Source organism: Peromyscus maniculatus, chromosome 2 (assembly GCF_049852395.1).
Source record: "Peromyscus maniculatus bairdii isolate BWxNUB_F1_BW_parent chromosome 2, HU_Pman_BW_mat_3.1, whole genome shotgun sequence".
NCBI lineage: Eukaryota > Metazoa > Chordata > Mammalia > Rodentia > Cricetidae > Peromyscus > Peromyscus maniculatus.
This window is the reverse complement of record NC_134853.1, coordinates 136,696,814-136,721,847: the sequence shown is the minus strand read 5'-3', so window position 1 is coordinate 136,721,847 and position 25,034 is coordinate 136,696,814. Positions and strand designations below refer to the sequence as shown.

Genomic DNA, 25,034 nt, shown 5'->3' with positions numbered 1-25,034 from the left:
AATGAGATCCTATCTCCAAAAAACAACTACCCAACCGAAAACAATTAAGAATGAAGGTCATAGCCTGGTATGGTGGCACACACCTTTAATCCCAGCACTCGGGAGGCAGAGGCAGGTGGATCTCTGTGAGTTCAAGGCCAGCCTTGTCTTACAGAGCAAGTTCTACGACAGCCAGAGTTCTCTATGAAGACCCTGTCTCAATCCACTCACCCCAAACAAAACAAAACAAAACAAGAATGAAGGTCAGGCATGGTGGTGCCCAGATGTAACCCCAGCATTTGGGAAGTGGAAGGAAGTCATAAATTCAAGGGCTGGCCTATATGAAACCTTGAAAGCAACTACCAGTTCCTCAGATGGCTGTTGTGTCGTCCCCCCCCCCCCCCCGTTGTTATTCCTAGGAGAGCATCAAAATTCCTTTACAGTTTTGGGGGTCTAGCCCTGTTTACTTCATCTCTTCTTTCTTGTGTGGTACAGCCCCTTTTACATCTTCTTCTCTGTCTAGAAACCAACTTCTCATCCGGCATGCTGCTCATTGCTGGGACTCAGGTCTGATCATTTCCCGATGGGTTATCCTCACATCTGTGTAAGGACCTTTTCTGTATGTTCTCACAATACCTAGATGAGTCCCCTTATCATGATTGCTTCTGTCACCTCCTGCTAGATAATATACCACTTAAGGGGTTATTTTCATAGAGGCCCCTCAAGAAGATGGGTAGAGGCTGGAGAGATGGCTCAATGGTTAAGAGCACTGACTGTTCTTCCAGAGGTCCTGAGTTCAATTCCCAGCAACCACATGGTGGCTCACAACCATCTGTAACAAGATCTAATGCCCTCTTCTGGCCTGCAGGCATGCATACATGCTGTATACATAATAAATAAATAAATCTTTAAAAAAAAAAAAAAAAAAAAAAAAAAAGAAGATGGGTAGAGTTGACTGGAAAGATGGTTAGGAAGGGCTGGAAAAGGAAGCAGGGAAGGCATGTGCCCATGATCGCAGATGAACTTCTCTGCCTCACATCTACCATCCAAAGCCTCTACATGCCAAGGCTGAGTGTCAGCCATAGTCCTTGTTTCTAGCTTCTAATGTGCTGGAGGTGCTGCCTCTTGTCTGCCTCTGTTCCTTCCTAGCAGCCTGGTTTCCCCAAGACTATGCCAGGAGACTTATCTAGAAGGACCTCATCAGCAGAGTGGGAGTGGTGGTGCTGGGGGTCCCCAATCCTAGGCAATGATGCCCTAGAGAACAGCTTAGCTGTGCCTAGGGACACTGGGGAGAAGGGCTGGCCTCCCTAAGCCCAGTCCCACCTGCTAAATATTTTATCCTCAAGCTGCTCAGCTAATCCTTATTAATTTCAATACGATGCCTCGCCTGGCTCGGCTCCCAATGCATTATTTATCCCCTTTGTTTGTTTGTCGCTAACAGGTGGGCCCCAGTGGAGGCGCTGACTGGGGACAAGCCCACTCCATCACAGTGTGGCTGTGAATTAATCATGAGGACTAATGGGAATCACCTCAGCTCCAGGCACTTCCCTAGCCACCTCTGCTTATGCTAGCACCCAGGGGTGGGCCAGGGCCATCTCAACTCCATTTAACTCAATTCAAAACAGCACATTTTATTTATTATCTGCATACCCTTGTCAGGTGCTCCGTGCTATGCTTTGGGGATACAAGATGAAAACACTAGCTCTTGCCCTCAGGGAACTTCTGGTCTAGTGGGAAAGAGGCATCCAACAACTTCTGAGCCAGTGACTCTTAATTATAATGGTGATTAAATGCTGGAAAGAGCGAGCGCAGGGTGCTGTGGAAAAGTGTATGGGGGAGAAGGGGACCTGGCCAAGTCTTGGAGTTAAGGAAGGCTTCCCTCGAGGAAGAAACTCCAAACCGAGCTCTGAAGGATGGCCAGCAGTCAATTAGGCCAAGAGGGTGCAGTGTAGAGCTCAGGGAAATAAAGCATAGGTTAGAAAAACCACTCAGGTGAAGTAGACAGGTGTAGGGGAAGGTCTGGAGTGTAGCAGTAAGAAAGGTCAGCAGGTACACAGCTAAGAGTCAGCAGAGTATGTGGAGGTCCTTCCATGCACACGGTCAGCCTGGATCCTGCTGGATCACCAGAGTAATCCCAAACAGGATGCTCACTACTAACACCCTGATATCAACACCCATTCACAACACCTGGGCTGATTTCAACAGCTTGATTCCTGACTTCGTGCTTGTGGTCTCTTAACGCCGTCTGTGGTATGAGGCCCACTGCTCCCAAGGCTTTGATGTTCTACTGGCGGCTGCTTGTGCACCCTGGAAGCTGTCGGGATCACTAAACTTCAACTGTACACACATCGGGAACACAGGTGAGCACGGCCTGCTCCTTGTGAAGTAGCTTATGTACACCTGTCAGCTCCTTGATGGCTGGGAGTCCCCACTGATGGACTGAATGTGGTCCTTTAACCCTGGGGAGGTCCCAGGCACGGAAAAGAACACCAGAGACTCAGCCCAAAATGCTTACCTTACCTCTCAGAGAGAACTACTCTTGTCTCTGAGGCTCAGTTTGGTGTGGACCCAGTGTTCAGAAAGCACTGGTAAATGTTTTCTGAATGAACGGAACAAAGTGAAAGCCAGCCATCTCCTGCAAGGACCTTTCCCCAGACACTTCCCTCAGAAACCTTTGTATAAATCTAACTAGGGAAGGGGCAGACACCTCATGGATTCACAGTACTTAGTCTCAGTAAGCCTGAGAACAGGGTGTCATTATCAACCCCAAGGAGGAACAAACACAAGTTCTGATGGCAAGAATGACTTGCCCAGGACCACTCAACCTGGAAAAAAAACAAGCCTCAACCAGAATGGGGTTGGCCCATTCTTCAACATATGAGATACACCGTCTCTGTGGACATTTCTCTAGGGATCTCTCTGGATGATCAAGGGCCCTAGCTCCCCGAGAACAATGCTAAAAGCCCCTGGCTTATGAAGCAAACACAGCTGTGTGAATGCATGGGCCTCACTGTGCACATGCTCAGGGTTTCTAATTCTATTCAAAGTGGCCACTTGGAAAATCCATATGTCTCCGGGCTCCCCGTACATCATGGTGTCAAGTCCTGGAGCAGAGGCATCCATCAGCAGCTCCGAATGCCATGCATGGTCTGTGTCGGCACACTCCGGACCCCACCCTGAGCTCCTTGGATCTCACTGTGCTGGCTTACCCTGATCTGTTGGAGGGCCCATACTAGCCCTAGCCTGGTGCTTGGCTAGCCTCCTTTGCCACCTTCAGACTCAGTCCATGGCTATGGTCACCCCAGCTGCAAATGCCTCCTTTGCTCTGCGTTGCCTATCTCTGCTCTCAGAGCTAGGCAGCCAGCTTGGAGGCAGCTTCGATAACTTGCTAACGTGCTGCCCATGCTGTTCTTAAAAATTTATGACTGTGCAACATGAAAAATCCGACTGAGGAACCGTCATTAGCAGAGCTGCCTCCCTCCCCCACCAGGGCTGCCCTCGTAAATTGAGATTTATGGCTGTGGCAGGCGGGCGGGGGCATATGCAGTGGTAAGGATGTTGTGGGGGAGATGGGGAGAGAGACCAATGAGGCAGCAGTGGGGCCTGGGGCTCCCCCCTGCGGCAGCTCCAGCTCACCACAGGCTGCAGTGAGGACACCTCCAAAACAGGTCTGGCCAGGGGTCAGCACAGTATGGATGCTGGATTCTGCCTGGCAGTGAACTGGAAGGGGAGAAGCCCAAACCAATACTGGTTTTCTTGGGTGTGCAAGACTAGATCTTGAGGTTCTAGGTGCTAAGCACAGGTTCCTTAGCAAGATTGGGGAGGACAGGGAGGTCTAATCTAGTGGTGAGCATGATCCTTGCTAGGGTCACAAGATTGGGGTCACCCTGAGTCAGCTTCCCCAACTAAGTCCCCAGGTTGGGCTGGGATTGTGTAGCCCACCAAAGCAGTGGTTCTCTACCTTCCTAATGCTCTGACCCTTTAATTCAATTCCTCATGCTGTGGTGACCCGAAACCATAAAATTATCTTCAATGCTACTTCATAATTGTAGTTTTGCTACTGTTATAAATCATAATGTAAATATCTGATATGCAACCCCATGAGGGGTCACAACCTACAGGTTGAGAGCCACTGCAGTAGAGACCGGAAGGGAGGCAAACAGAAGGTTATGAGGGAGCCTTCCTCTGTCCCATTCCTTGGTAAGAATAAGACGGACAGGGAGAGACTGAAGACCATGTGTGTGCACGGGGCAGTCCTCACTCCCACAGCCTCCTCCCACAGGACAGACTGGGGCAGAAAAGAGGTGATCCCACTGCACCCACCCCCAACTCTAGGCCCTCTCTTGGCTCTCCTCCGCTACTCCTCTGCTCACTTAGCCCTGTCAGCCAGACCATTATGAAATTGGGGTTTCATTTACAGACTAATTAAACATTACAGCTTGTTCACAATTACAACGCGGGGATGAGGGAGTAACTAATTACGGACGAAATGAGCTAACATTTATCTCTGCTCCCACCCTCCCTTTCTCCACTGGCCCCCACAATCTGGCTTCTTCTCTGTGGTCAGTACCTGGTCTCTTTATTTCCTAGGAGTGGGGAACTGGAAAAGCCTGGTTATCCGCCCCCCCTCCCCATCCAACTGCTGTTTCCAATTATCCTGGGGGTGAGACTTGGCTCCTAGGGCTCTGTGCAAGAGACCCTGTGGGCATGACTAAAGCATGGAGCCTTGTGGTGGCATGTGTGGCCATGACAACTGAGGTAGAGGAGGCTCTGCTTTTGGGTTGTCAGGATGACAGTACTGTTAGACTCTATGTGTCTTTATCTTACCCATGAAGGTTCTGGAGTGACTGCTTAGATGTGTGTGACCACATTTGTGTATAGGTGAACCATGTTCTCACCCCCAGCCCCAGAACAGGACAGAAGTAACTTAAGTGGCTGTAGATGACGATGGGCAAAAGCTGGCACAGGACATGGCCTTAACAGACGAGAGCCCATTTCCCACTGGGCAGCCCCATTTACTCTCCTGACCGGGAGAGAGGCTTTTCTACTCCAGGGCTCCATTGGCCTAGGCTTGGCCTCTGGCCACATGCTCCCTCTAAGGTTCAGGGAGCCTCCTGGGGGCTTAGAGTGCCCCCTGTGGGCAGGAGTCCTGGGGCCCTGCTGGCCTGACACAGGGTTTAATATAGTAACAGTGAGTGTAAGCGTTTCCATCCTGCCTGCCTTTGGGCAGAAGAAGAAAGGAAAGAGGAGGGAGAGGAGGGAGAGGAGGGAGCCGGCTGAAGGGAGGCTTTGAGGCCTCAGAACTCACATCAAACAGCCGGATCTGGGCCTAATTGTCTGACCCCTGCCCCTGCCTTCAATCAGCTCTGCAGCTCCTGCCCGCCCCTTGCCTAACTAGCAGCCATGTTCTCCTCATTAGGACAAGTTCCCCTTGCACACATGTCCTCGGACATGTCCCCAGCACTCCTAGCTCCCAACCCTGCCTGGTGGGAGGGTACAGCAGGGATCCAATTTTGGAGGGGCCTCTGTAAGAGCTATACCCTAGCGGGCCCAAGATGCATCAGCCCCCATCCGTGGGCTCCTGGACTGGCTCGCTTGCTGGGGACATTCTTCCCGTGTGTCCTTCTTGCACTAGCCCACTGTCTCAGCACAGTCCCCATGGACAGGACCCATTTGGCCTTTATCCTCTTAGCCTGCAATGGGAAAGAGGAGGTTGGCAGAGGGTCAGAGACCAGGCCTGAGTCTATGTGGGAGCTGAAGGAACTCCTCTGCCCACTCCCCATGATGGTTAGTTCAGTGACTCCAGCTGTGGCAATACACGCAGTGTTGATGAGGGGTGGTGCCAGCGTCTGGAGGTGAGGTCTGGGTTTAAATTCTAGCTTTCCTGTTTTCTTGTTAGGCAGCCTGAGGCGAGAGACAACCTTTTTGAGACTCAGTTTCCTCACAAATATTTCTGCAGCAAGGTGAAAGCTGTCTGAGGGTACCTAGCTAATGCCAAGGCACCCAGAGGCACCTAGGATGTAGCCTAAATGTGGGAGCAGGGATGTCACACAGTAACTCCAAGGTGAGGGGCAGGGTCTCAGCTTAAGGAATGCCTTATGGTCCTGGGTCAGATGAGGCAAGTCATGAGGAATGGGGTTGTCACCTGAGTACTAAGGGTTGGAGGGGCGGTGTGTAAGATGCTCTTAAGATTAATTCTCAGGGTGCAGGACCCATTCAGGACTTGGAGAGGGGATTGTCTGCTCTGGGGCCCTGACATTGTCTCTCACCTTAAACCAGTGGTAATGACTTGCAAATATTGATGAAAAACACAAACTCCAGAGATTGTGTTTTTCAGGGAGTGAAGGTGGGGAGAGGGGATAAGGAGGAGAATAAACTGCAATGAAGTCCAGTTATCTCCCATCTGTAGCTGTTCCTAATCCCCTAGCCCAAAGGAATCCAATGCAGCCCCTTATCTGCCCTGTCAATCACTCAATCACCGCCCAGTGCTTGGTGGGCACCACACTCACACACACATGCTCTCACAAACACAGGCACTCCACTGACTCTTGCTCCAACATTCCCGCCCACCCCCAGCCCATTACTCTTCTGAGTAGGAGCAGCAAGCACGCACAGGTCCTGCCAGATGGATGCAATTTGCATAATATCAGCAGTGAAGGCTGCAAGATCACCAGGGGTCAGGGCGCTGACATCCCCACACAGTCTATCTGCAAGTGCTAATTTGGCCAGCATTGATCTGTCTTTCTGATTTCTTTGTCATTTACCTCTGCGATGGTCTGACAGGAGATACAGAGAGAGACAAGGGGAGGCCACGCTAGCCTGGGGCTAAGAAGGTAGGGAACAAAGATTGTACTTTCACTGCATCACCCACACGGAACACATATGTGCACAGACTAGAACCTCCTTCCATCCATCAACTCAGCCCTCTATCTATTTTTCTGTCTGGGACTGTCATTGAAGACTACAGCCTGACCCAGTAGCAAGAACCAGTTCCAACATGCATACATCCCTAGGGGCTCCCCTGAGAGGGTCTTGTTCAAGGAGGAAATTGCCAGTACCCCTCACTCCCAGAGACCATCCAGTAGGAAGTGTAGACCCTGTTGGCACCTGGATTACGATCCCTCATAGCCACCCACTTTCTGGATCTTCACTTTCTCAAGGCCACACCAGAAAGGAGAGGGGCAAGAGAAAGACACTCTGGTTCTGTTTTAGTCTGAACACAAAGCTGGCCCTCCCAGCAGTAAAGGTGGCCAGAACCAAAACAGCAATGGTGGCAGCAGTGAGGCATGTTTGAGGACAGATGAGAAGAGGGACATCAGAATCTACAGGGGCCTTAGGTCATCTGGAGCCTAGATACTGGGCTTTTGCCCTCTAGCTCGGCCAGAAAGCTGTGTGCATGTTGGGCCCGAACATGCACTGTGACTCCCGTGTCACAGTCCTTAAATTTTCCCGTCTCATGAGGGCTCAGGATAGCGAGAAGAACACTGCCAGGGCAGATATGGTAGAAAGGGAGGCAAAGACTGCAGCTCTTGGAAGCAAGAGTCCTCTGGAGAGGGAACATGGTCACTGCTAAGAGATGCAGAGGGATGTGAGCATTCTCAGGGGTGCAACACCCCTCCCCCACCTTAGCCTCTCCCCCTTTCCCTTCCTATGGTAGAGCTAGGTGATCAGAAGGAACTCCCTGCTGGGCAAGAGGAGGGGCTGGTGTCCCTGTGTGCTAATCCCGGGCCTGAGGTCTTCAGAGAGACCTGGGAAACTTCAAGGAGGGGAAGCCAAAGCTGTACTGCAGCTGAGCTCATTAGCCAGCACCCCCCTCCCCACGAGGAGGAGGGCGGGAGGCCCAGTGAGCTTGGCGGCAGAGAAAAGGCTGTCACTGTCCTTTCTTCCTTTTGGTACAAGCGTCTCCCTGAGCCTACGATTCTCCTGCAGTGACACCTCTCACGGGCACTAATGAGATCCATGCCACAGAGCTAATGCATTCTGACTGGACTCTGATAGACACCCCACTCATGTGGGGGAGACCACAGGCTAGTACTTCCCCCCACAGAGGGGCACCCCCTCCCCCTTGCTACCACCTGCCAACTCAGCTCTTGCCAAACTGCTGGGCAGCAAGCTCCTGAGAGTCCATTTGGTCTCTGGCCATGCTACCTGTGCCACGGGCCTCAGCAGGACCCTCCCCGGTCGGTCTCGGAGCGGAGGGGCTAAGATCACAGGGCAGGACCACCCAGCTGGCTATCAGGGACTGTTGCAGTTATTCTCCCAGTCAGCGGCAACCAGCAGTCTGTGGACTGTCGCAATAGCGGTTTTGACTGATATTTGCTGTGCAGATTTCAGAAAGAAAAGAAGGGAAGGAACCCAGGTTTGCTGCAGAGCCCAGTATGGAGGACTCAGGCTTTGTGTGTGTGTGTGTGTGTGTGTGCTGCTGTGTGTGTTGCTACAGATTGAACCCAGGGCCTTGCTCATGCTAGGCAAGTGCTCTACCACTGAGTTGCATCCTTAGCCTAAAGGACCCAGTTACTGCCTACTACAAATCTTACCAGGAAAATCTTCTGTATATTCCTAATGTGAGGGCCTGGAAGATGGGTGGGATTCCCTGGGCCAGGAGGTAGAGAGCAAACTGCAATTAGAGTAAGAACTTCCAGGGCCAGAGGAGGCCAGAGGTCAGCAGGTGCAGTGCCCTAGCTTCAGGGCAAAGTGGTTTCAACAGGACTGACAGACCGCGGTACCTGCCTTCCTTCCTTCAGCTGTTGCTGCCCAAGCTTTGTAAAAGCCTCTAAAGGTCACGTGACCTTAAGGAAACTAGGGAAAGGGCGGAAGAGATTATTTCAGTGGCTGAGGTGCTTTCTCTCAAGCATGAGGATCTGAGTTTGAGTTCCAGAACCCAGATTTTGTTTTGTTTTTTTAAGTTAAAGCAGTAACGAAGTTCAACATTAAAAAGCACAGCAGTGGCAGGGCGCAGGGATTGAGAAGCTAGGCTGTGTCTTTGGTATTTATTTAATCCTAGCTCCTTAGTTCAACTGCTGTGGGACCTTAAGCAAGTCATTCCACTGAGCGTCTCTTCTCTAAGAAGGGAAAGTGATGCCTCCCTTCATGTGACTGTTATGACAATGAAATTAGTTTATGTAAAACAGTAGGAACACTTTGCTGGCCCTCGGATGAAGTGAAAGTAGCTGTGAGGCCGTCCTGTCTTGGAGACAAGCTAACTGGAGTTCCTGACAGAGCCACAGAGCCTTGGAAGCTGGCAGATCTACATTAGCAGCTCTGCCGTGTAGCCTACCTTATACACCAGGCTTCCAAGGCCAAACCCACCTCTACTCTGCTAAGATGTCTTGCTCACAAACCTCCAGAGCCCTTCTGCCCAATGCCCTGGCATCTCTGGACCCTCCCTCAGCCACCCCTTAACTGTCACCTCCTTCAGTCTCCAGCCAAGCCCAAAAGTCTACCTGAAATTTCTGTGGGTACCAGGAACCAAGCCTGAATTTATACCAACTCACCTGTGGCCCTGTCACAATTCTCGTCACAAGCAGATACAAGGTAAGCAGTTAATGGCTAAACCGAAGTTTCCCCCGGTGCCTGCCCCATTCTCAGCGCTGCCCTGGCTCTCAACGACCTTTCTGTGATGGCCTTTCTTTTGGCCTCCCTGCCCCGCAGACTCTCCATCAGTCCTTCCCACACAAACCAGCAGACCACTCTCAAAGCTCAAGTCAGACCACATCCTTCCCCTCAACACCTCAGGATACACAACTTCACTGGCCTTCCTCCCACCCACCCTCTCTCCCCGTCCTCTTCCTACACCACCACCCCTCTAGCAAGCCTGCCTCCTTGCACTCTGAGCAACTCCCCATCATCAATGTCACATCATCATGGCACTGTGGGAGAACCAATCAGAGCCTGGAGATGGCTAAGTGGTGGGATCTGCACAATTCTTGTCCAGCATCACCCAATGCTGCCGCACCCCCACCCAACAATATACATACCATTCCCTACTCCAGCCTGGCAGCTCCTCACACAGTTAATTAGCACCATGTCACTGAGGACCAGCCTGAGTGGCCAGTGACAGGAGCTGACCCCTGACCCCAGGGCTGGGAAGCAGTCCACATCAAACTCTTACAGCGCGACCCTTTTAGCACGCACAGTAACTCGGGGCACCGCCAGCTGAAGCTCATTAAAGCTGTCTCTTTGGTGCGAGGGCCATTAACCTCACTGCTCAAAACCCACACCTCCCCTCCCTGCCTCTCCCAGCCCAATTAATGCCCTCTATCCACCCTCCCTTCCAAACACCCTCACCCACACCTCAGAGCTAGCCAGGAGCTGGCAGGGCTGCCCTCCTCATTCAGACTGCTGAGACCAAGTGCCAAGAAGGGCCCGTGCCCTGGCAGCCTCTGACATTGGCAAAGCCATGGAGAGGGAGCTTCCTGAGCATCTACCTTGAGATGGGCCTTAGACAGGCCTTTCCCTGGGCTGCTCATCGGCCCCTCCCACTGCCCCAGGAGGCTGGCAGCACTGCCCCTCAGCTGAGGTCTCAGGGTTCTGCACAGTAAAGCTAGAACTATTTCTGGCTTCATTGTTACTCAGAGCCATGAGCTGCCCCCTGGGCCAGAGAGAAGAAAAAATGTTCTTCTTTAAAGGAAAGGCCACCTCAGGAGTCCTAACCCAGGAGAAGAGACAAGGGAGGGACCACTGAGCCTCAGGAGGCAACAAAGAGTGGCGAGAGGGAGTGTTGTTCTCCTCACAGATACACCCTCGTTCAGACAGACAGAAGCAGGACAGTTAGCTCAAGGCTGTGGAGGATGCCTTCCCATAGTTCTGTTGTTCCACCCACCCACCCACCAGACTCCACTGCTGCTAGCCCTCTTGAACGAATGCAAGCCTTCTCAATGGTCCTTTCCCAAACTTGGCCTCTCCCTTTCCCATCAGTCTTCCACTGATTCATTTACTTGCCAGCTTTTCATCCACCATCCGCAAGATTTTATTGAGCGGCTACTAAGAGTACAACACCAACTGCTACACTAATCCTGAATCAGAGTTCTGGTCACAGCATTCTTTTATCTTCCAACATCCCCTCTAGACCTTATTTTCAGAGAGGGAAGAATCACCTTTTAACCAAGCACTCAAGGCTCTGCTTCTAGCTGTTTACTTAACTAAACTTTCTATTCCAGTCTTAGGAAACTACTTGCAGATGTCTAAACCTATCTTCTTAATATGCTTTCAGATCTTTAGGCTTTCTTTGTACACACAGTTTCCCTACCTAAATACTACTTCTTTGTTTTTCTACCTAGAAAATGTATTTATCCTTCAAGGATCCCAACTCAAGTGTTTTTATCTAGTAAATTTCCTGCTGATCCCTCAAGATTTATCCCAGGAAAGAACAGCAGTTACGGCAGGGTGTCCCAGAGCCCCAGGCTTCCTTCTCCCCCTGGTCCCTAGGACTGATAAAGGGCATCCCAGGAATCACTACACTGTAGATGAAGTAGAAGCTACCTTGGCAACTGAGAACAGGGAAACTTCCCTGGTGGCACAACAAGCAAGTACGCATTCCAGGCTCTGACCCTTCTCAGCATGCTCAGCACCCACTGGGCACTGATAGATGTGAAATGGGTAGAGGGGCTAATTTGTAGCGAGTGGCTGGGACCTTCTACCATTCTGATGTCTCTAGCCCCTACAAATGACACCTTGTCAAAAGTAATCAAGTTCTAATAAGGTCATAATGCCACCCAGCATCAATCTGGCTCCATCCCCTAGAACAATGCCTACAGCTGGTCATCTGTGTTCCTTGGAAGCATCTTCACACACACACACACACACACACACACACAAGAGACACAGGAAGAGACTTTCTTCTACAGATACACACACACACACAGACGGGTAGCTGTTTCCATAATCAGTCACATGCCCTCAAATAAACATGGATGTATTGTTAGGCAGACACCTTCTTCTAACAGACATGTTCAAGGAATGGACACTTTATACTCAGACACACAGATATACAGGCAAGATGTCATACACAGACACATATTCACACTGATGTAGCAAAGCTCACAGAGCCACCAACTATGTGGAATTGCAGCCACTCCAGTTTCTCTCAAGCAGAAATCCCCGAGTGTTACCCCACCTGTTACCCCAAGTGGCCCCTCCCAACCCAGGCTCTCCTCAGTGGAGGCTGCTGCTCCTGCAGGGGAGTCAATACCCTGTGGACGAAGTCATCGGTCAGAAGGACCTAGACTAATTAAAAGCTGGTGAGGTTTAAATAATTCATCTCCTTAACTCCCATTGATCGTCCAGTTTAGTGGCCACAGACTTGAAACAATATTAAACAGCCTCCTCCAGCTCCACGGGGGGGGGGGGGGGTGTGTGCCATGGGGGGGGTAAGCTGACATATGCCCATATCCCTGAAGACACTGCTCACTAGGGGTGCAGGCAATGGGGACAAGGGACAGTACTTTGAATCTAAGGCCACCTGTGACTTACCCAAAGCCTATATTCCAGTCTCCTCTCAAACGTTTTGAGAGGTGCTTTCCAATTGCCCCAATCCACAATATCCTCAATCTGCCCTCCCTACCCTCCTCCCTCCAGCCAATGGTGAGAACCTTCCGTAGGGTTGGATACTGAATGAGACATGGAAACCCTCTGTTTGCCAGGGGACTGAGGCATGCGGGCAGGGGACTGACAGAGCTGCCAGGGGGATTTGTGGAGGGACTGACCAATGCCGCTGTGGGGCCGGCCTATGTGTTGCAGGCTGAGACCCTTGTTCATGTCTAGTAGTCCATTCTTGGGCCAGCAGCCCATGGCGAAGCTGTAAGCCTGGAAGACAGGAGGCAAGAGTTGTTAACAGAGGTCCTGGCCACTGAGCAAACCCCACTCACCAAGTCTCCCCAGTCCCCACTTCTTCCCTTCAGCTACTTGTAATACCAGCTCATTAGAGTCCCTCACCACATCCCCTTCCACCAAGGCTCTCCCCACCATAAAAATCCCTTCCTTCTCCTGGGCCTTCCCAGTCAGCATCTGCCATCCTTCCTGGGAGCCCCTTGCAGGGCTCTTCTCTAGAAGTCTGGCTTGTTAAGGTCCTCCCCTCATCAGAGCATCCCTTCACCATGCACCCCTCCACAGATTCCCATCCTGGAACACCACAGCTGTGCTGAGCTCCCTCCCTTGATATGACTGGTCACAAAGACTGTTCTCTGATAGGATGCAGGAAATTAGTATTTCCAAATTTCATTCCACAAACAGGAAAAATGAAACAGGAACTGGCCAGTAACATGCTTATAGTCAAGTTGCTTTTGATTCTGCACAGACAAGGCTGTGGAAGGTCGTGAGTGCTGTGTTAGAGCTCAATGAAAGGGAAGTAAGGTCACCAGGTCAACTCAAGCATCAGTGAGGGAAGTACAGGGTGGTGTGTGTGTGTGTGTGTGTGTGTGTGTGTGTGTGTGTGTGTGTGTGTGTTCTGTTGAAGGTCAAGTGCTCACTTATGCATATTCAAAGCGGCCACCCATTGATCTGTACTTAATTGTTTTCCTGGGGTTGGGAAAGGAAGTGCTGGGGGCATCGATCTGTTCAGGGGCCCCGCAGCTCCACGGCTCCCTCCAGCCTCTATCGCACCATCTGGCCTCTAGCAACTTCCATGTGTGGGGAACACATGGCAGGACAGGATCTGCCTTCCCTCACTGGGGACAGGACCAGCAGCATCTTTCCTCACTGGCATGACAGGCCTAATGTCACTGATGAGGAAACTGAGGCCCAGAAGAGAGTGACTTTGAGCTATGTGGGGTAGACCTCTACAATGTGGCTGAGGGGGATTTCTTTCTTCTTAGTTTGCCAAAAAACGTCCTGGGCTTCTGCCAGCAGGCCTGAAATCAAAACTAAACTAAACATTTAACTATCCATCCCTTCACTTCAGAAGTCACTAAGCACTAAGCTGGCCTTCTTCTAATGGCAGGAAGGCGACAGCATGTGGGACAGTGGCAACAGGGCTGAAACCTGGGTGAGGTGGATCGGGTGAGAGAACCCAAACGTGCTAGCCATGCTTAATACGCATTGCAGTGCCCACCTACTTCTGTGCCCAGCAGCTCCCACAGAGGAGAAGACCCAGCCCAGGGCCAGAAACAAGATGTCTGTGTGTGTCTGTGTGTGTGTGTGTGTGTGTGTGTGGGATCTGTCAGTATGTATCTGTGCCAGGGCCCAGGGGCTAGGCAGGCAGAGGGCCAGTTTCTCTCCTTTTCAGCTTCAGGAACCCAGCCCACAGGCACTAGAAGACTAGGAGCCAATGCAATTTAAAGCTCAGCACTTCCCAAAGCCATTTTCCTTGACCACAGAGGGGCAGCCAAAGCTCAACGCCAGCCAACGTCTCTCTACCTTCTTCTCCCAGGTCACAGTTACAGCCACAAACGGAGGTTGAGTGTGGGACTCAAGGATGGGTTTGGAGAGAGCATGCTGGCAGAGCCACGATGGGCAACAAGGGATGCACGCAGCAGCAAAAAGATGCAGGCAGATAGGGGACAGAGTCAGTAGGTGGGCACAGCTGGGGGAACTGCTGAGCATGGCCAGCTGAGGCTGGAGCGCAGTGGGCCAGAGAGCAGTGGCGGCTGCCTTTCAAGTACTTTAAAATCACTTACAAAGGCCGGATTAAACGATCAGAAATTCCATTTAATAGGACAAATAAAGAAATAACAATCTACTCTATCAGCCTGGAGAAGGCGAGCTGGATGGGTTTTTTTTCCCCCCTTGAAAAAGGAAAAAGGGAAGGAAGGGGGAAAAAAGAAGGATAATGTGTGTTTACTCAAGCAAAGAAAAAAATATTTAAGTGATGTCGGGGAGAAGATTGCAGTAACTAGTGAAGAATAACATCGTCTACTTTGCTGTCAAATCACACCCGAATTTCAGTAATAGATTCTCGGCTGACACTCAATTCAATTCGAAGGTGATCCTGCTTTATCCCAGCCCATCAAATATTAAACACTTGCATTAGCAGGTGCTGCCGCTTCCCGGCTTAAAGCGGCGGGCGGCAGGGCTGTGGCAGCCCCTCCACTCTGCTTGTGGCTCGGGGACAGGGCATCTTAACGTTATCTGCACGTCATCCCGAGCCTTATCTCAGCTAAGCGGGAAGACCACTTCAGATAACATTAGATGCTTGCCCCATACGTCACCATGATTAGATTATTACTGTAATTATGACTCCCCAAGATCTTCCCAGGCTAGGATGTGTAGAAGGGGGAATGGAGGGCCAGGCTGGACCAGGGCAAGCTGGAGCCCCAGGCGGGAGAGAAGTAGCAGGCAAGCTGCAGCCTGGTCCCGCCTGACGGATGCCTTTCAGGAAGGGCAGTGTAGCTTGTCAGAGCAAGGGTGAGATGGATTGGCGTCTCCACTGTGGCTGTGGTGTCATGCCGCACAGTCTCACAGTCCTAGATAAGGCATGCTAACCAATGTTGCTGAGACACGGCCTCATCCAGCACTTCCTCAGGGGGTATGGGCCAGGAGGAGGGGGTTGCATGTGCACATGGGTCTGCCAAGCTCCTAATAAGAGGGATTTAATTTTTACAAATGCTGCTTCCAGCGGGGCCTTCACATACCAGCCAAAGTCCAAAATGATATTAAAAACGGTTAATTAAAACTGCTCTCCTTCAGCCTGGGATTCCTCCTGCTGCCCCTGCTGAGAACACTGGCACATCTCCCCCAGAGCTTAACCTTCTGACATGGCTACCAGTCTCACAGAAGCAGTCTAGGCACAGCACTTCAACACTTCCCCCCGCACCCCCCGCCCCCCCCCCCCCGCAAAATACACACACACACACCCCAAAGCCAAACCAAAAAAAAAAAAAAAAAAAAACCAAAAACCAAAAACCAAACCAACCTCCGTCATTTTGGAATTTCTCAGGCACAGCTAGCAGTCACAGGCAACACAGAGACACAAGAGGCTCTTAGAGCAATGCAACTTGTGTTCCCATCACCGGGTACTCTGGACGTCACATCTGCATACCTTGGTGTAGGTGCTCACATGCCTCAGCCCCTCCCTCCAGTGACTGCCCATCCTGCTATTCTCCTAAAGAGACTGCATCTGTAAACAACCTAGCAGAGCTCTTCCAGGAGTCTCACTCAGGCCAAGGTATACAAGTTATATTGCAAGGATTCTGGTTGGAAGGTCAAGGCTGCCACCTGGCAATCAGTCAGACCAGGAGGCTGAGCCCTGTGTGAGGCTGGAGGAGGCTAGGAAAGCCTCCTGGAGGAGTGTTACTGGAAGGCCTGAGTATAGCCAATAGGGAGTACTTAAGTCCACACAGAAGATGCAGCCAAGACAAAAGAGAAGGGAAGGAGTGGGGAGAGGCTTCCTCTTCTTGCTCCCTTCCCTCAACCTGTGGGGAAGGGGCAAGGGCCTAGAGGCTTCCTAATCTTGATCAGTGTGGGATAGGAATCTGTTTTAAGAGCTCTCTTCAAGCCCTTGTACATGAGCCGTTTACCAACGGTCGATGCTTTCCCATGGCACCTCTCTGCCATCAAGGCCCACCTGCCCAGATGTGCAGTTAGCACCTAACTCTTGGGGTTTCCAGCCAGAGGGTGGAGGAGGTGGGAGGAACTACTAAGGAGAGGAAGATGACTTCTAAGTTCTGTCCATGACAGTCACTTAGTGCTGAGCCAGGAGGACAGGTGGAGTTGGATTGAAAGATGCTGTACCCACTGAACCAACCCACCCTACCCTGTCAGGCAGGCACGCACACTTCCCTTCCCCTGGGCCGCTGTAATTTCCATGCGCAGGGAAGCAGGTGCCGAGCTGCTCCCGGCTGGCTTTCCCCTCTTGTGGCTCTGCCCGCCTTGGCTGCTGCCCCATTAGCTTAGTGGCCAGCCATCTGCGACGGGCCTGCTGCACAGCCCTGCTGTAGGCGCGGCGGGTGGCCCCCTGTGTAACAGGGAGCTTTGCCATTAGCGCCTTTAATATTCTGACACCTCAGCACAGCCTGCTATTACATGCAAACGCTGATCGCCCTGTGAAATTACATTGCTGGGCCCGCGAAATGGAATCGTGTATAATCAGCCTCCTCCATGCACTGTCAGTCCCATCACAAACACGGCGCCCGGCGGCTTACGGGGGCTTAGCAGCTGCGACAAGTGTATTGGGTTTAATAGATGAAGTAGCCCTCAACGACAGCAGCATCAGATCCTTCAAAGAGGAGAGAAGAGGCATCAACAGCTGCTCTGGTGTCCCTGCCCACCCATACACTACCTGACGGCGGGTGGACAGGGCAGGAAGGGGGTTGGGTAAAAGGCTGGAACCTAGCTCAGACTGCAGACAAAAGTAGACTACTCAGTAACTTCCAGAACACCATAGACCAACATATCGGCTCTCTGTTGACAAGGAGAGGAGCAGGCCTTTGATCCTTCTGGATGACTTGTCACCCTGCAGAGCCAAGACTGGTGAGCCCTTTCCCAAGACTAGAGACCAAATCTAGCCTGTCACTGTCTTAATGCCTACCAGAGAGGAAGGTGAAGGTGCCATTCTTTAGTATGGGAGTTGGACAGATGCAAACACTACCTAAATATCAACATGTCTTCTTTATTTGAGGCATAAGAGATTGAAACCGGAGCAACAGAAACAGAAAACATGCATGCTAGTCAGGTATTCTACCACTGTGATACATTGCTGGCCTTAACCAGCACTCAGCCAGTGAGCTGAGTATCCAGGCCACACACAAACACAGACTGGGTAAGTGCCATGTGTGCTTAGCCAAATTCAGCAGCCCATGCTTGCAGAAAGGCAGTGCATTCTGAGCTCAAATCTGCACTCAACTCCTGGGTCTGCAAGTTAGCACTATAACCTTGAGTGACTTACTCCATTTTTCTGAGCCATGGTTATCTGTACTACAAGGAGAGACGATAACACTCTCTCTGGGTGTCCCTGTGGCCACCTCCAGGCACTTGTGGTGTCATCACCCAAACGTGCACCCCTTGAGGAATACTACTCTCACCTTTTACAGGTTCAGCCTAATACCAACTGTGGAAAATTACGTTTTCCAAAGACAGTCATATTGTCTCCCATTCCATCATCAAAAGTTTATGTCTCCTCCCATTCCTTGGAAACAGGATGGGTTTTTGTGACTGTTTCCACTGGAGTGCTGAAATGCTGTTACTGCAAGGCTACTACAGAAATGCGTAGGCAGACCCCACCCCCGTTGCTGGAATACTTGTCCAGGCCCTGAACTGCTGTCAAGTACTGAGACCATTCCAGGACAGCCACATCAAGTACTGAGACTGTCCTAGGACAGCCAAACAGTGAGGAAGTTCAAAACAACTCTCAGATGCCATACAGAGAAGCCATGAGACTGGATTAAAAAGGAGGTGCCAGCCAGCCCCCAGCTGCTCCAGACACACAGTGTGCCAGATCAGAGCTAGATCACAGCCACATGCGAGCCTGTGCTTTCATAACTGAACTTTCCAGAATTTGTTGTTAGGATTATTAAATTTTGGGATGATTAGAAGTGGGGTAATAATTGGAAATCCAGTACCTACTCTTTTCTGGATATACTCTGCAGGTATCTTCAAATTCTTCTTTCCTGTAGCTTCTAGACTATTTCTTTCCCTGTGAGGCTTTATTCCAAATGATCACCACTTTGGTTAATTTCAATATCTATAGAATAACACAGTATAGAAAATTTGCCTCTCAATTTATTGACTCCTGGTTCTCATTAATGACCTTCTGTAATGAGCTACTTCTGCCTCCTTCTATCTTTCCCCACAGCCACATCCGGGGCCTCGCCATCCCCAGAATCGCTTCCCTTCTGAACCCTCATCCTGACAGACTCCGGACCTCAGACAGCTTCTGTCCTTCCTCTCTCCCGCTCCGCTTTTGCCTCCACTCCACCCACAGCCTGTCCATCCCTTCTGGCCTCACCCCTTTTCTAGTAGGCCTGGAACCTTGACTCTAGTATTTCAACTACCCATCTCCAATCTCCAACTCTAACCACTTGTCTTACACACCTCTCCCGAAAATGCCCAACAACAGTGTTTTGCCACATTGCTCTTGAGCTAAGTATTTACAAAATCACACTTCTATGTAGGAAGTGGTCACCATGGATCCGAGATCGCCATCTTAGCACACACTCCATAGCACCCCAAACCCTCTTTCCTATTTTCACAAAAATAATGAAGTCACTGGCAGGATTATATGCTCCGCATTTAAAGAGGCAGGCTCTTGCCCACCTGCCCCTTCGCCTCCAGATCTAATAGAGACACAGCACTTCTTGCCCACAGCCAGTCCCATGCTTGGTCTTTACTTGTCAACCTTTCCCACCCCACCCCCTCAGGTTCTTGCTCCGTTCTTTCTAAATCTGCAGCTTCAAATAACAGGAGAGTAGGAGGGGGGCTACTGGAAAGAAGAAGGGGTCCAGAGGGAGTGGGATGGGGATGAGAGACGTAACAGGGGAATATGGCCAACATACATATATACATGTACAAAACTGCCAACGACTTTTTCAAAAAAAAAAAGAAAAAAGAAAAAAGAAAAGAAAAAGAAAGAAAGAAAATTCTTAACTTAATCGTTAATTAGCTTCTCCCCCTTTGCAATGAAGCATTTGCTTAAACCTCTACCATATTCACAGAACCTCTCTGAGTCCCACTTTCCTCTGAAGGATAACAGCTTTAATTCCATAGAGCTCTGTGAGGACTGAGCTAGCATATAAGGTGTTGAAATGATACCAAGCTCCTCAAAAACTACACTTTTTTAAAGCTCCCATTTATTCCCCATCCCTATCCATCAGAACTGTCCCCTCCCTCCCAAGCCCCTGCAGTCGCGTCACTTAGCGCCTGCTAAGGTCAACAACCCTCACCTTGCTGCCCTTGTCTGGATAGCTGCGGGTTCCTCGCTGGCTTCAGCACTCCACAGCCTACTACTCCATCTTTGGAGCCTTTCCCTGTGGCTTTCCTCGACACTGAGTCTCTCAGTTTCCCTAGCTCTGCCATGATCCTCACACTCCCGCAGTGTCCTCTGCATCTGGTCATCTAATACATGACAGATTCTGTTCTCCTTTCCTAGCTTTTCCTAGTTGCTATCACCCTCCTTTGGGGATTTCAACTCCTTTGTCTTCAACCTGTCTACCTTCCACATTTCTATTTCTTATTGCTACCTAAATGCCAAACACACACTACTTAGTTAGCCTTTCCATGTGGACTTCACACATGCACTTGTATGTTTAGAATACAGCTCAACATCTATCTAAGCTGCTCCTTCTCCTGGGTTCTTGGAACACAGTGTAGGCACCTCTATCACCAAACTGGTCTGCTAAGCCAGAAATGAAGAGTCAGCCTGGATCCCATTTTCTTCTTTACCGCCACCAAGTCCTGTGATTGTTGGCTTGTGTCTCATGCTTACTCAGGCAAGGGTAAGCACTCACCTAAGATAGTCTAAGATGCCCTCTGCTTTTGCCTCTTTTTTTTTTTTTTTCTTTTCTATTTCAACTTACTCAACTCAAAAGTGCCCCTCTTTGGTCTTTCCTGACTCATCTGACTCAAAATCCACCTACAGTCTGAATAGTACCTGTGACAGTAGAGGTCTTTACCAATCTGCTGCATTTCACTGGAGACTGCTATGAGCAATGGCCAGACTGTTATCTCGTGACACTCCACCAAGAGAAGGGGAGGGAGAGGAGGAGAAGGATACAGTCTCTGTGTGTGCAGGAGGCTGCAACTCGCACCTACCCAGTGCCCTTCAAGAACCGTCTCTCTTCTTACCCAGCAGAACAGCAACCCTCCAGCCGTTCTTAGAACTGACTGTGTGAACAACAACGCCTGCCTCCCTTCTCCTTTCCGGAGCTCCTCAGCTATGGGGAGCTCCATTCCATTCACTGGGCCCAGTAGAAGCTTGGCGAGCATGCCTACAGCGGCAATAGGATGATGGGCTCCTGAGTCAGGCAACAGGAACTCCAACCTCCCCAAGCCTAGCTGAAAGCTCTGGTGGTGCACCGTGCTCTCTGACTACAGCACACGTCAGGGGCCTTGCAGCTGCCTCCACCTCTGCCCATCAACAGAACTTAAGTAGAATAATTAGCTTCTCCATGTGCTTGACCTTACACTGTGCCAGGCCGCCGCCACCACCACAGCAAAAGCAGGAGTTGTACCAAAGGTCTATATTCCACAGCTTTTGGTACTAGAGGTCCAAGGATGGAAAGACAGCTGCCAGCTCAGTCTGATACCATTAGGTCCTGAGTACTTTCAGGTGGAGTAACTTGCTGAGTCAGAGGGGACTTGGGGACACCAGGTTTATGGGAAGGAAACAGGGGAAGAGGCTGCTGGGCTAGGCTGCCTGGGCCCCTGCAGAGGAGGCCAGCCTGTCCAGAGCTGCCTGTGCACTGCCATTGTCTAAGGCAGATAGGTCAGTAGGAGCCACCTGCCTGGAGTGAGAGCCACACTGCGAGTTTTCTTTGTTTTCATTACAATTTCCTTTCTCGCTGCTGCTTTTTAGCCAGCCCTTTCCTCCCTGGGGTGCTGGGGATTGAATGAAACACCACCCCCGGCTCCAATAAGTGTATTTCAATTACATCTGTCACTGTATAACGATATAATGATATATCATGTGATATTAAATCCATGGTAATCATATCAGGGATTTTTTTTAATCGTGCACTAATCACATTATTACATCTCTATAATTAACAACAGGAGGTATGGAAATCCAGTTAAGGCAGTAGGCTCAATGTAGTTCTCCCCACCCCCATCTTAGTTACCTCCAGATTAGGGCCAGATTAGGAGATGGGGACTGCAGGGCATTAACAAGCTGAGCCAGTTTTACTTCCCAGGGCCACTGCCATAGGCAGAACCTTCAGCATCCAGGGCTGACAGAGATAATCCAGACTGAGATCAGGATGTCCAGCTTGTAGGCGCTCAGAAAAGAGCCCACACAGAGAGGCAGAGCCACCCGGCTCAGCTGAGCCTTCTAGACCTCCTACCTGAACCTGTGGCGCCAAGTCCCCAGCAGACCGAGGGGGGTACCTTGCCTTCAAACCAGCAAGGCCCTCGAAGGTGCTTGTAAGGCCCCGGGCAAGTCTCTGTCTCCCCCCCCCCCATGCCCCCTGCTACTGTTGCACAACTCCCCTGACCTGGCCTCTGACAGCTCCAACACCACTGGGGCCAGCACCTGGGAGTCTTTGCCTCTTGCTCTCATCAGCCCTGATGACCACAGAACAAACCCAACCCTCCCTGGGGCCATTCCTTCTCAGCTCTCTCTTTCTCTGAAGACTTGCCCTTCACATTGCGTGACAAGTGGGTCTCTGATAACCACTGGATTGTTCTCCCATCCCCTGAACAGTGTAAGTTCTTATTCTTCCCCACCCAAGCCTAGATGGAGAAAGGAAGGGCTGGGGACTGAGCTTGAACCATGTCAAATGACCGAGCCTGCTTTGCCCACCCCCGTCCTGATCCTGAGCTGTCAGGGCTAATCCCCTCAGGGGTGTCAGAACCAGTCTGCAAAGCAGAATTCTGTGTTTCAAGTCCAAAGCTTTGAACCTGGCATGTAACTAGTCCTCAGTGAGGGGCAGGCATTTTGCTAAGTTTGACTCTCAGAAGTTGGACAAGCCTGAAGATAAAAGAGAAAAATCATGTCCTTTTTCCTAATAAAAAGGAGACACTAATAGCAGTCAGCACTTAGGCAAGGCACTTTAACTTTCTAAAGTGCTTTCCAAATTAAAATATAATCCTTTATTGAGCGGGTGCCACCACTCTCTGCCCACCCTTCACACACAGCATACACACCTTCACTTTCTTCCTCCCCAGGACAACAGAAAAGGGTGCACAACATCCATCCCATAGCCCCTCCCTCTCTTGGCTGGACTACTCATATAGTGCTTTGTTGTTGTTGTTGTTGTTATTTTGTTTGTTTGGTTTTAGCAAATGCTTTGTGCTAAGCCTGGTACTGGAAATATCTAAGTCCAGTGGACTAGGCCAGTGCCCTCAAAGAGCCATGAGCCAAAAGAAAAGACACTTAAACATATTTGCAAAACAACAGTGATGGCCAACATCCTCCAAGAGCTTTAGTGAAGAGATGAAACCTGGAAAGACATCACAGAGAAGAACCCAGATGGCCTTCACTAGGACTACCAGGCGGGGTACCATCCAGGCAAAGAGCTGATTTGTCTAGGTGAGACAAGAAAGTCCTAAGAGAGCAGCTGATTACAGACACAAGTGGGGTTGGATAGACTGCTCAAGAAGGGAAGCCTGTGGAGTCAGATGAGGCCTCCAGAGGTGCGGCCCAAAGAACCTCCTCTCTGAAACATATCTACCAGCCGAGCCACCGGATCTCTCTTGTCAAATCAGTCTGTCCTCTACCCAGGTGTCAACGTCTACTGAGAGTGTCCATCTGCCAAGTTATATGCATGCACACAGCAACAAAGACAGCTCCAAGCTCAGAGAGATTCAAGTCTACGGGACAAGGAAGATACTGACCACAAAGCTACTCGACTGATCATTAATTTGCAGCTGTAGTACGTACGGGCGCCAAGATGAAATACAAGCTGTTGCGACGGAGGAGGGCAGGAACAGCATGCCCCACACAGACTGGAGACTCAATAGTGGGAGACGGTTAAGGGAACACTGAGCCAAAGACCCTGGGGAGAGGCTAGAGACCAAGTAGCACAAAATCCAAGTTGGGCTTTTATGGTCACAAAGCTAAAAAGACTGAACTGAGGATGTAGCTCAGTGGTTAGAGTACTAGCCCAGCATGTATGAGGCCCTGGGTTCAAACTCCAGCACTGCCTCAACTGGGCATAGTGGTGTACAAATGTATCTAAGGAGGATGAGAAGGTCAAGCGCATCATCTGTTCCACACTACATGAGACCTTGTGTCCAGCTGGGTGTAGGGCAGGACATGCATGGAGACGAGTCACTGGCTAAGGGGCTTGTTGCCAAGCCTGATGGCACGAATGTAATCCCCAGGACCCAGAGGTGGAAAGAGAGAGAAGAGTCCCAAAAGTTGTCCTCTGTCTCTACGAGTGTGCCACGACGTGTGCCCATCCCACCACAATTTTTCTAAAGATAAAGACTGAAAGGATGGGAACAATGCCACAGTGGAGAGGAGAGAAGAGAGAATCTCTTGTAACTCTAGCCACTCAGGATGCTGGACACAGAAGGCTAGAGTCTGAGGCCAGTCTAGGCAAGACAGCAAGACTAGCTTAAAAATAGAAACTAAGAACAAGCAAGAGGGCACGGAGTAGTGTGGGGAGGTATAGCTCAGCCACTCAATACTTACTTGCCTAGCATGCACAAAGTCCTGGGTTTGATCCTTAGCATTGTTTTGGAAAAACAAAAACAAAACACCCTGCTGGACATGAGTAGAAAAATCACTTCAGGAAATGGCAACTCCAGTCTCAGGACCTTTAGTTCCTTCCTGGAAACAAGGGCCTTAATTACTGATCCCTTCAGTAATTACTAATTCCCTCGCTTCCTAATCGTTTGCCCCACTCCCCCCTGTCCCTTCTGGACTGCCCAAGCCAACCTTCCCAACAGCACTTTGCTCAGCACATCCATATACATCTGATACTCTGATTTGGTTGCTAGAGTCTGTCTTGTTACCCCTTGATCTCTGACTGCTATTTTAGGGGCAGGACCTAAGCTCTACCCACAGGTTCCAGAGACAGGCGGGTACTATTCCAGTGGGAAGTCTAGGTCCCCTTCCCTCTGCCCACAGTCTGAGGACTGCACAGGCCTCCACTTGAAAAGGGTGCTAAAAGCAATGATGTCTCCAAGTGCGATGGGAGATATTTGTGTCTGCTTTACCCTTGGCTTTTTGCTCCGGTTCAGGTAGGAGCGGGGTGGGCTGGCTGGCAGATCTGAGAGCGCGGCACGCCCCAGCGGGCAGGGCGCACAGCGCGGAGGAAGGCGCGAGTCAGTCTGGAGTGCTCCCCATTTATCAAGCTCACGCAGGCCGCCAGCCGAGCGAGTCTTTCTATCATTACACCTCTCAAAATCCGATTCATACCACTAATCCTGCCTTCATTCTCCCAGATTAATAACATCTCTTTCAACCTTCACAGTGTGATAAATAGACAAAGAGAGAACAAAAGGAGAGACAGAAGAGAGAGAAA

General features: G+C 50.5%; 1 protein-coding gene across 5 annotated transcripts in view; it reads right to left on the bottom strand.

Moving 5' to 3' along the window:
• Eri3 (ERI1 exoribonuclease family member 3) overlaps positions 1-25,034 on the bottom strand; it is a 134,350-nt gene that overhangs the window by 14,837 nt on the left and 94,479 nt on the right. For 4 of the 5 annotated variants that reach the window (XM_042271702.2, XM_076564893.1, XM_042271699.2 and 1 more), the window contains one exon: positions 12,684-12,783. The exons of the other annotated variant lie outside the window; for it this stretch is intronic. In XM_042271702.2, coding sequence (XP_042127636.1) covers positions 12,684-12,783 — 100 coding nt within the window. The remainder of the gene's footprint in view (positions 1-12,683; positions 12,784-25,034) is intronic. 5 annotated transcript variants of the gene reach the window in all.